Source organism: Monomorium pharaonis, chromosome 3, assembly GCF_013373865.1.
Source record: "Monomorium pharaonis isolate MP-MQ-018 chromosome 3, ASM1337386v2, whole genome shotgun sequence".
NCBI lineage: Eukaryota > Metazoa > Arthropoda > Insecta > Hymenoptera > Formicidae > Monomorium > Monomorium pharaonis.
In genome coordinates, this window is record NC_050469.1 from 18138317 (window position 1) to 18149791 (window position 11475).

At 37.0% G+C, this 11475-nt stretch overlaps 2 protein-coding genes across 2 annotated transcripts; one reads left to right on the forward strand and one right to left on the reverse strand.

Moving 5' to 3' along the window:
• Positions 1-465: 465 nt before the first annotated feature.
• LOC105835152 (protein ALP1-like) lies at positions 466-2906 on the reverse strand. Its single transcript, XM_028189608.2, has 4 exons — positions 1856-2906; positions 1373-1622; positions 1019-1291; positions 466-926 (listed from the first exon to the last, which is right to left on the reverse strand). Exons 2-4 carry the CDS (start codon positions 1478-1480, stop codon positions 567-569), a joined length of 741 nt encoding a protein of 246 aa, XP_028045409.2. The 5' UTR covers positions 1481-1622; positions 1856-2906; the 3' UTR covers positions 466-566.
• A 3145-nt stretch (positions 2907-6051) lies between these two features.
• Positions 6052-8434, forward strand: LOC118644648. Its single transcript, XM_036283638.1, has 4 exons — positions 6052-6283; positions 6434-6829; positions 6949-7942; positions 8026-8434. Exons 1-4 carry the CDS (start codon positions 6052-6054, stop codon positions 8432-8434), a joined length of 2031 nt encoding a protein of 676 aa, XP_036139531.1.
• Positions 8435-11475: the final 3041 nt, after the last annotated feature.

Sequence of the window (11475 nt, forward strand, 5' to 3'; positions counted from 1 at the left end):
ATAAATTATAAGTTTTTTGCAATATCTTTTCAAACTTCTTTGATTTCTATAATTATAGTTTATTTACGATGTGACTGTGTTTATACTTGTAATCCAAATCAATCTAGATTTTGTTTAAATTGATAATACATAAGATGTAAAATAAGTAAATTTACTAAATTGTATGAGATGTACAAATTCTTATGTAGATCTCACAAAATTTATTAAATTTTTGTTATAATATCGTCCAAAAGTTAGTTTAATATTTGTTATTATTTTAATTTAATAATGTGATTTAGAATAGATATAATAACATACTATTAATGTTAATTTCTATTAATTTGTTTCATGATAAAGTTAAAAACAATGTATTACGGGTTTACATGCTCAAATATTTTATGATAATATTTATACAGATTTCATAAAGTTTATTAAATGTTTTCTTTTAATAATACAGCCTAAAAACTTTCTGTTATTATAATATGATAAAATATTACATTATTGGAATATCATATTTATAATTATTATTGTATCTGATATTATTATACATTTTTATAATAAAAAATACTATACTATTCTATACTATATTACTGTCTGCCAGCAACCCGAAGACACAAATAATTACGTTTTATCTCCCCATCATTAAATTCGTATTGTCTATTATTGTTTTCTACATATTCTCTATTTACAATTTCTATAGTATCATTATTATCATTGCTCTCTTCATCTAGTTCTCTCCCTTTTTCAATAAACTCTTCCACATCATCATCAATGCCTTTCAAGCAGATGTTATGAGGAACACAGGCTGCAATAATAAAGTATGATACCAAATCCAAACGGGACATGTCAAGAAACTTAAGTCGTCTAAATCTTTCTTTTAATAGAACAAAAGCTCTTTCTATAACTTGCCGTTTTTGCGATACCACCTTATTAAACTTTATTTGTTCCTTAAACAGATAATTATTATGTTAATAAAAATTATTTCATTTTAGACATTTATGATAGAATACTCACAACGATGCTGTATTTTCAAACTTACATGTGAGAAGCGCCCATTGTTTCGAAATGGAGGAATACACCAAGTTAAAACAGGATACGCTTTATTACCAACAATAAATTCTCCATTAGGAAAAAAGGCATAGAAATCTCTACAAACTTCTCTGTACAGATTTGAATTGCGAAAAATTCTATAGTCCCCTACTGAACCTGGGTAACCCGCAAAGCAATCAATAAAGTGTAAATCTGCATCACAAATAGCTTGAAGAACTACAGCATACTGTAATTTTCTGCATTTGTAATGAACAGCAATTTCCTATAAAATTAAATTAAAATATAGCATAATTTCTTTATTATATGACATAGAATGTCAGTAAATGTTAACCGTAAAACATACTTCAATATCTAGTTTCTTCATAAATGTAGTTGATGGCTCTTTCATATTTATCAAAGAGCCATCAACTGCTCCTACTATATCCGGCATAGGAGCTTCTCCAATATTCATAAATTTTTCTTTTGAAGTTACCAATTTTGGGCCTGTAAGCCATTTAATGACTTCACTTGCAATGTTGTACAATGTTTTGACAACACGACGCACACAGTCATTTAGAGAAGATTTGCCCAAATCAAACTTTTCACTCACAGATCTGAAAAAATTTTGTAATAATATAAAATTTATAATTATCGTAAACACTATTTATATTTAATTACATTTTTATATATTTATAGTGGTCCACTTGACGCTATAAATGCTTCAAAAGAGCGTTTTTTCTACCTTTTTCTTATTCTACCTTCTAATAAAAACTAATGTAGAAAAAATATTTTGAAAATTTGTAACAGTAAAGGATTACAGTTTTAACGAAAAAATATTATACTATACCTGAAGGAATCTGGTGTACTAAGAAGCCAGATTGTTGATAAAAGCTACGTACGCACAGGTATCATTGGACGTCCTACATCAGTTTTATTAGATAGTGATTGTCCTAAACGATTTTCTAATAATTCAAAAACTTCAGGTTTCATTCGAAAATGATGTCGAAACTGCTTTGAAGAATATCGACCAATTACATTATTAACGTAACCTCTTATGTGCGCAGGATTTTGTCGTTTTCCTCGTATTCGTTGAATATTTTCCATTAGAAAAATTTCTTTAAAGTCATCGTCATTTTCTTCATTTTCACATTCTTTTATAATTCTCATTAAGATGTCTAGCAATCTTTGGCTACTTGTTACGATAAAATATAATATTCGATTTCGGCGAATATTCTGCTCCATCATTTTAGGATTAAACAAATATCTTCTTTACTTTACCTGTACGTTCGGAAAATTACTTAATCCAGTATTACCCAACCGGATTTCTGTCATAACCCCGTTTAAGCTTACTCTATCCGCCGAGTAGGATTTCCGAACGCAGCCAGATATAGAGCCGTTGCCCTTCTACCTCGCGTAGCCCCCTCCGTTATCTCGTTTTCTTCTCACGTCTCCGCTCCTCTTATCAATGAACGGGGGCTATAAAAGTCCTCCACCGGTGATAAGAAAGCAGATCTCCCCGGTCTAGCGTAGTGAGCCGACCGATCCTCTCAGCGGAGTGAGCTGAGGTTCCTAGTGCACGCATTGAGTGCCACTTAACCTCGAATCCGACTCCTTGACAGCGTGTATTGAGCGCTTCCTCGACGCCGCGCACTGAACGGCACTTCATCGCCCGACCCGGGTCGCGCACTGAGCGACCGCTCTCGATACCACCTCGAGGACCCTGTACTGAGGGGAAACCGACACCGCGGGCAATTATTCACGCGGGATGATTGACGATAACAGCTGACCGCCGCAACGGGAGAAGTTCAGTGGCGCACAATACCATTGGACACGTTGCAATTGCCCACCGTGCTATTAGACACGAAATATTGCGCACCGATCAATTGCGCACCGTTCAATTGGACACCGTTCAATCAAACGCATATTAAATATTCATACATTATGGCTATGTTTGCAATGAGTACATGGGTTAGCCACTTCGACGAGGTGGATGCGGGAGGGGGGGAAGCCCTTTTTGCATTCCCCATGTGTGTGTGCGTGCGTGCGTGTGTGCATGCGTGCGTAAGTGTGTATATGTGTGTGTGTAAAGCATTTACTGCACCACATGGGTTTACGACTTAAATGGTGTGTAATTGAACGGTGCGCAAGTAGTAGGACTATGAGAGTTCTAACTCAAGTTGGAGTGGGGATAAGGGAAGGGGGGGGGGGGTAATTAATCGAGGGGAGGGTAATTAATTGAGGGGGGGGTAATCGAGGAGGAGAGGGTAATTAATAGAGGGGGGGTAATTAATTGAGGGGAGAGGGTATTTAATTGTAGGGGAGAGGGTAATTAATAGAGGGGAGGGTAATTAATTGAGGGGAGAGGGTATTTAATTGAGGGGGGAGGGTAATTAATTGAGGGGAGAGGGTATTTAATTGAGAGGAGAGGGTATTTAATTGAGGGGAGAGGGTATTTAATCGAGGAGGAGAGGATAATTAATAGAGGGGGAGTATTAATCGGGAAAATTAATCGAGGGGATTAATTAATCTATCGCGAAAGAAGGGTTATCAAATAATTTATCGGGGAGGGGTGGGGTTAACCTGTCACATAAATTTCAAATTTCTTTTGTTCTTATTGTTCTTTATAACAAATGTCTTTGTCATAAATTTTAAACTTTCTTTTTTCTTTTGTTTATTGTTTCTTTTTAACAAATGTCTCTATCATAAATTTCAAACTTCCTTTTGTTTATTGTTTCTTTTTAACAAATTACCCTATCATAAATTTTGAACTTTCTTTGTTTATTGTTTCTTTATACCAAATGATACTGTCATAAATTTCAAACTTCCTTTTGTTTATTGTTTCTTTTTAACAAATTACCCTGTCATAAATTTTGAACTTTCTTTTCTTTTTTCTTTGTTTACTGTTTCTCTGTAACAAATTACCCTGTCATAAATTTCAAACTTCCTTTTCTTTATTATTTCTCTATAACATATTACCCTATCATAAATTTCAAAACTCTTTTGTTTATTGTTTTTCTAACAAATGAGAAACTTGTCTCAACATGTTTTCGAAAGTCCTTTGTGCTCATCACCACCGCCGCTCAAATAAAGAGACTTTATTATTTCACATATGTAATGTAATGTAATTTTTATTTGATTATTTATAATTTGAGTTAGATTACATATGCATATGTATTCTAATTTAAATTATAAATAATTAAATAATAAAAATTATATTACGTATATTTCACCCCAGTTACGGTTTGCTCTCTATCTCTCTCCCACTACACTAATCGTATAAGCAGCGCCCTTATCTTGGCTGCTAGCGAGCGCCGATATCAGGCTGCTAGATTTTACAAACATTAAAAATATATATTAGATTAAAAAATAAAAATATAACATTCGGATACTGTAATCTGCGTTTAATATTATACCTAAAAATTTCTTTTAATTGAACGTGTCGCAACATGTTAAATCTTAGCTTTCCCTTCTTCTAAAATTCTTTTCAAAAGTCACGTGACTTTACAAATAAGTATATATAGGTAAAACTCTTAGAGCATCCCTTAGACGTTTTCAAGTCTGTTTACCCGAAAGTCTGTGTGCAGTAGCAAATATTTCAAGTGTGATTCAGTGTATGAATAAGTAGTTTTTTTTTCCTCAAATGGAGAACTTTGAAAGAGTGGAACGCGAACTCCTAGAAGAAGCAAACGGAGTCGCTACATTGAGTGAATTTTTCACATGGTTGCAATCATGTGAGGAGTGTATCGAACAACTCGAGGAACATAATCGTGCCAAGCGTCCTCGACTCACCATTGGACAGAGACAATCTATGGTGGCGAGAATCGCTCGACTCGCGGGTGAAAAGACGTTTTATGCACGTTGGTGGTACCTACGCGAGCACTAGTGATGATACTAATAACGCAAGACTTGAGTGGCGCGAAATAGATACTGCGTTCGAGAGCCGTATCTTAACCGGTGCAGTGATTAACGTGCGTCACATTGAGCCTCGTCATTTTCTAGAAGATGCTAAAGACATTGTGCTAGAGCGAGTGCGGGATGCTTTAGAAAGACACGGTAGTGTAAAAGTTAACACCGCGTTCAATGGCGAATTTATAGCGGGGGATAAACGTGCTAATAAGAGTATTACCACGAGAAACAGCGATCTTTTTAGAACATCGGACTTGGATGAGTGGTACAAGCGGTACGTCATCGAGCCTACGTTAGCGTTGCTCGATGAATTTCAAGAACGTGATAGTGGGTGGGCATTATCACGTATACTAAATTTAACAATTAATATAAATAAGTATAATCCTATGCGTGCGGGATGTCGTTTCACATTACCACGACCTATTATGTTGAAAAGAGCGGTAGTGAACGTGCAATCAAAAGACAATGCATGCTTCGCGTGGTCAGTGGTCGCCGCTCTACATCCTGCAGAAAGAAATAGTGATAGAATGTCATCGTACCCGCATTATTCAACAATTTTAAATTTTGGAGATATTGATTTTCCAGTCGCGCTAAAAGACATTAAAAAATTCGAGCGACTCAATAACAACATTTCCATTAATGTGTACGGTGTCGAAGAGGATAGATTTGTCCCCCTGCGACTTTCCGATGACAAGAAGGAGAAACATGTAAACTTATTGTACATGCAAGAACCGCACAACGATAACATAGGCCATTTCACATGGATAAAAAATTTGTCCCGCCTCGTGAGCTTACAAGTGAGCAAACACAATGGAAAAGTATACCTTTGTGATCGGTAAGTAATAATTCTTTTATAAACATATTTGTAAATTTTTTTTAAATAAAATAATAGTAAATTAAATTTTTTTCTTTTATTATTCACAGATGTCTACATTACTTTCATTCCGAGGAAAAGTTGAATATCCATAGCAAAGACTATAATCAGATGAACAACTGCGCCATTCTATTACCAAGTGAAAAAGACAAGTGGTTGAAGTTCCGTAACCCGACGAACAAGGAGCAACTTCCATTTGTTGTATACGCTGACTTGAAGTGTGTGCTGCAGAAGACGCAATGGAGCTAGAATCGCAATCTAACATGGAGCAAGAATCAACATCATACAAATACCAATACCATCAGGTATTCAGCATTGGATACTACGTGCAATGCTCATTTGACGATACGTTATCCGTGTATAGATTTCGTCGCGATCCTGATTGCGTCACGTGGTTTACAAAACAGCTAGAAGAATTGTCACATAATGTTAAGACGCGTTTATCCGCTAATGTTCCCATGATTCCATTGTCAAAAGAACAGTGGGAGGCATACTGTAACGCGACGTGTTGTCATATATGTAATAATTTGTTCGCGCCAGATGATACGCGAGTGCGCGATCATTGCCATTTAACCGGTAAATATCGTGGTCCTGCACATTCAAATTGCAACTTGAATTATAAAAATTCATATTACATTCCAATAGTTTTCCACAATTTATCAGGTTATGATTCACATTTCATAATAAAGGAAATAGCAACCGCGTTTGAAGGTGGAGTTAGTTTACTACCAATCACAAAAGAAAAGTATATTTCTTTTACCAAAACCGTTAAAGATACCACCGAAGAAGATTTGCGAAAACATATCCAGCTAAGATTCATAGATTCATTCAGATTTCTTAACACTAGTCTTGATAAATTAGCGTCATATTTCAATACCGATAAATTAAAAATTCTACGTTCAGAATTTTCAAATTTATCTAGTGAAGAATTTAGTTTATTAACGCGGAAGGGTGTATTTCCTTATGAATATGTGGATTGCGCGGACAAGTTGCAGGACACGTGTTTACCGCCGCGCGAATCATTTTACAGTAGCCTGACCGGTGATACACGGTGTCCGAGAGCGATTACGCGCACGCTGAGAATGTCTGGAAGCGATTCTCTATTCAAACGCTAGGTGAATACAGTGACTTATATTTAAAAACGGATGTTTTGTTATTAGCAGACATTTTTGAAAATTTTCGTGATACATGTATTCAAAGTTATGGTCTCGATCCTGCACATTATTATACACTCCCTGGATATACGTGGGACGCTATGCTAAAATATACTAAAATTACATTTGAACTACTCACAGACATTGACATGATATTCTTCATTGAGCGCGGTATACGTGGAGGTTTAAGTCAATGTTCAGGTAGATATGCACAAGCGAATAATAAGTACATGCAGTCGTATGACTCATCTAAACCATCGTCATACCTGATGTACTTTGATGTCAATAATTTATACGGATGGGCAATGTGCCAACCTTTGCCTTACGCTAAATTTCAATGGGTTAAAGATATCTTAAATTTTAACGTAAACGCAATCGCTCCGGATTCACCCACTGGTTACATTCTCGAGGTTGATCTCGAGTATCCTCAAAATCTTCATGACGCGCACGCCGATCTACCATTCTGTCCGACGCGCGACAAGCCGCCCGGTACGCGAGAAGAGAAATTGCTTGCAACTGTTTGCGATAAGAAGCGTTACATCATTCATTATCGCAACTTGCAACAGTGCATGCGTTATGGTCTCCGCGTAACACAAATACACCGCGTGTTAAAATTCGCACAATCTCCATGGCTCCGCAAGTATATTGAATTAAACACACAATTCCGAACCCTTGCAAAAAATGATTTCGAAAAAAATTTATATAAACTTATGAATAATGCGGTATTCGGGAAAACTATGGAGAATGTGCGCACTCACGTTGACGTAAAACTGTTAACGAAATGGGACGGACGGTACGGCGCGGAGGCAATGATCGCGAAACCTAATTTTCATAGTAGAAGCGTATTTTCGGAGAACCTAATCGCTATCGAACTGCGTAATCTCGAGGTGAAATTCAACAAGCCGATCTACGTAGGAATGTGTATACTCGACATTTCCAAAATCTGTTTGTATGAATTTCACCACGAGTACATGCACCACTGTATCGCGATAAATGCAAAGTAATGTATACCGACACCGACAGTCTCATATACCATGTTGAGTGCGAGAATATTTATGAAAATATGAAACGCGATATTGTAAGATTCGACACTAGCGATTATCCGATCGGCAATGCGTACGGTATGCCTCTTGAAAATAAAAAAGTGCCGGGTCTGATGAAGGATGAGAACAACGGTGCGATAATGACCGAGTTTGTTGGACTCAGAGCGAAAATGTATGCAATGAGGGTGGATGGGAAGAAAGACACCAAAAAGGCTAAAGGTGTCAAGAGCAGCGTCGTCGCGCGAACTATAACATTCGATGATTATACACGCTGTCTCCGTGAAGAAATCGAAATGACACGTCGCCAATCATGTATACGATCAAAGTTACATGAAGTATACACGATATCTGAAAAAAAAATCGCCCTGAGCCCATACGATGACAAACGATATCTCGTGCCGGATTCGACTGAAACATTGCCGTGGGGACATTGGCGGATACCTTTGTAATATATTGTATTAAATACGTATTTTATATTTGTATATTTTATATCATGTATTTTACATTTTACATATATTTTTATAGTTTTACATTTTGTACTGTATACATTATACATTTTACAAATATTTTATATATTTTATATTTCTACGTCTTTGTATTTCATATTTCACATGTATTTTTATATATCTAAAACTCGTACGAAAAAAGATTTTTTTTACCTATTATATATATATATTAAGGATAAGGAAGAAGGGATAATAAAGATACTCTTTGTTATATATCATAACAATTTATTTGTATATTTTATACATTGTACTTTTGTATGTTTATAACAAATAAACGTTTATTTTTCTGTATGAATCAAATGATATTGTCTTTGTGTATCCATGAATTGTGTGATCCATCGAATCCCAACCACTTTACGTAGACCTTGTCACCCTTCCTGCGTAATATTTTTTCCACAAGAAATACATCCGGATGAGTCGTGCGATGTAATTCGTACTCGTAGAACGCTCCAGATATAGATTTTCCGCGATAATTCTTGAGTAGATAGGTTACGGGATTGGTATGCTGGACTTTAATGATTTTAAACACCTCAGTCGTCCAATTTGGTGTATAACCCTTTTCAAAGACAGTTTTGTACTTGCTTACGCGTACAGAGTCACCAACTTTAAATTTCGCCGGACCGGCAATCTTTGTAGCGTTGTCAACGGGTCGCATGCCAATTGTTCGATGCTTTCGGGTATTGTAAGTAGACACGAGACGCGGTAACATATCAATCCATTTGTAATTGCCGTTGAACGTAAACTGTTTCCACATGTCGTTTTTCATCGTGCGATTGAATCGCTCAACGACCGACGCTTTCATTATAGAGTACGTAGAATAATGATTGATATCAAGTTTTTTCAAGAGTTTCTGTACATCAGCGTTGTAAAACTCCTTCCCCATATCGGTTTGCAAGTTTTTCGGATGTCTACTGCTCTCTCGAATTATCTTGGCGATAGCGTTAGCCTCGCTTCCACCCTTGTTCTTGAGTAGTACAACCCACGCATACTTGCTCAACACATCGATGACAGTGAGTATGTAGTGATAGCCTTTGTTGAAACGCGAATACGGATGCATCTCAACGATATCAGCCTGCCACAAGTCGTCGTATCCTCGAACTATAACACGTCTTCGTGGAAAATTTCTTCTTGCTGGAGCGTGCAGTTCCTCGACGAGTCGCAGTCTTTCCGAACTAACGCGTCTATTGAATTTCAATGATTTCATGTTTCGCAAACTATCGATCAAGTAATAACGCGTGCGATGAAATTACACTATGATTTATTTCGTTCTTTTACGTTCTTTTACGTTCTTTCACGTTCGTTTTACGTTCTTTCACGTTCTTTCACGTTCGTTTCACGTTCTTTCACGTTCGTTTCACGTTCTTTCGCGTTCTTTCACGTTCTTTCACGTTCGTTTCACGTTCTTTCACGTTCTTTCACGTTGGTTTCACGTTCTTTCACGTTCGTTTTACGTTCTTTCGCGTTCGTTTACGTTCTTTCACGTTCGTTTTACGTTCTTTTACGTTCGTTTCACGTTCTTTCACGTTCTTTTACATTGGTTTCACGTTCTTTCACGTTTGTTTCACGTTCTTTCACGTTCTTTCACGTTCGTTTCACGTTCGTTGCACGTTCTTTCACGTTAATTTATAATAAGGCCAGCCTCGCGAAGTTCCTCAATTATTGACAACATCTCATTATCATGTGCATTGTGACCAGCTTGCTTGACGCGAAGCTTCAAGCAAACGTAAGCGATCCACTAGCTCGTTGGGATCATCCCAGTGCACGTAATCAATCGCTTTATCATTTAATGTCGCAACGTTAGGTAATCCTTTTCCAATCGTAAATTTATCATTTAATAACGGTGCAATTATATATTTATACTTATATCCCTTGTTGCTCAATAATCGACCGTGTGAAACGTGATTTCGTTTATGTGCGTTTGTAACCAACAATATGTTTTTATACTTTCGTTTATCGTTTTCTGTGTAGAGGGAAACATCGGGATATCTTGTAAAGATTAGTTCATAAAGACCCGGTGTGCCAACGTATCGCATACCGTCGACAATTATGTTATCTTCGCTGTCCACGTCAAACTTTTTACTACCAAGCATCATTCCATCCTTGCCCAGATAAACACCGTAAACGATATCTATAATTTTTTCTTTTTCACCATGACCGCTGAGGAAATCTCCTATGTACTCTTGACCTAGCGGACCAAAGTGTTGCGACAACGCTTTTCGACCCTCTGGTGTTTGCAAACGATTTCGAACGATTGCTGCAAACGAATCGTCTGTCGTTTCGAAAACATCTTCGTTCTCAAGCGACTTGGGTTGTACAACTACCATACGCGGCGTGGACGCTATCGCTGGTGAATCCATCGCTGGTGAATCCATTGCATCATTTAACGTATGCTGATGCTGCTAATCCTGTATCGATGGCAAATCTACCGCGTCGTTTAATGTATACCGCATAAGTTTGTACGATTCGTTTAAGGCGTGATCCATCGAAGTGTTTTTCGTTTTCTCTTTATCTTACTCTTTGTCGTATCCTTCTGAACAAACGACGTTTCAACATCATCGTCACGAGGCTCCTCTTTTATTGCATGTGTACTAGAATTGTCAACAATCTTTTGCAGCGGTTCAATGAGAGGTTCAAAGTGTCTTTTGGTCACGATATCCTCTTCGATCCTACCGGTCTTCAAGGCACGATGTTTTTTTCGGATTGATTCACTCGTTTTCTCAATCTCCTTTGCGATATTTTCACGCTCGCGTATATCTTTCTTTTCAGCCATGTTGACGTTTGTTTAACGTTGACGTATCGATAACGACTAATCGTTCCGTGGTATCGCAAACTCGTTAAATCCTCTTCTATATCGTCCGTTAGCAAGCTCACTATTCTTGTCTATCACTAGAAATCCATAATCACGCTGCCAACAATCGCGACACAATGTACAAAAATCATCATACGTCATATCGGTATTCACGTGATCGTTGTATACATGCTTT

What these genes read in the sequence shown, in the direction of transcription:
- LOC105835152 (XM_028189608.2), bottom strand. Translation starts at nt 1,480, where the DNA reads ATGAATATTGGAGAAGCTCCTATGCCGGATATAGTAGGAGCAGTTGAT. An exon ending in TGAAGAAACTAGATATTGAA is followed by an intron (nt 1,292 to 1,372) that starts GTATGTTTTACG and finishes TTAATTTTATAG; the next exon opens with GAAATTGCTGTTCATTACAA. An exon ending in ACAATGGGCGCTTCTCACAT is followed by an intron (nt 927 to 1,018) that starts GTAAGTTTGAAA and finishes TATCTGTTTAAG; the next exon opens with GAACAAATAAAGTTTAATAA.
- LOC118644648 (XM_036283638.1), top strand. Translation starts at nt 6,052, where the DNA reads ATGGAGCAAGAATCAACATCATACAAATACCAATACCATCAGGTATTC. An exon ending in ATTTTACAGTAGCCTGACCG is followed by an intron (nt 6,830 to 6,948) that starts GTGATACACGGT and finishes TTTTGTTATTAG; the next exon opens with CAGACATTTTTGAAAATTTT. An exon ending in TGTATCGCGATAAATGCAAA is followed by an intron (nt 7,943 to 8,025) that starts GTAATGTATACC and finishes CGATATTGTAAG; the next exon opens with ATTCGACACTAGCGATTATC.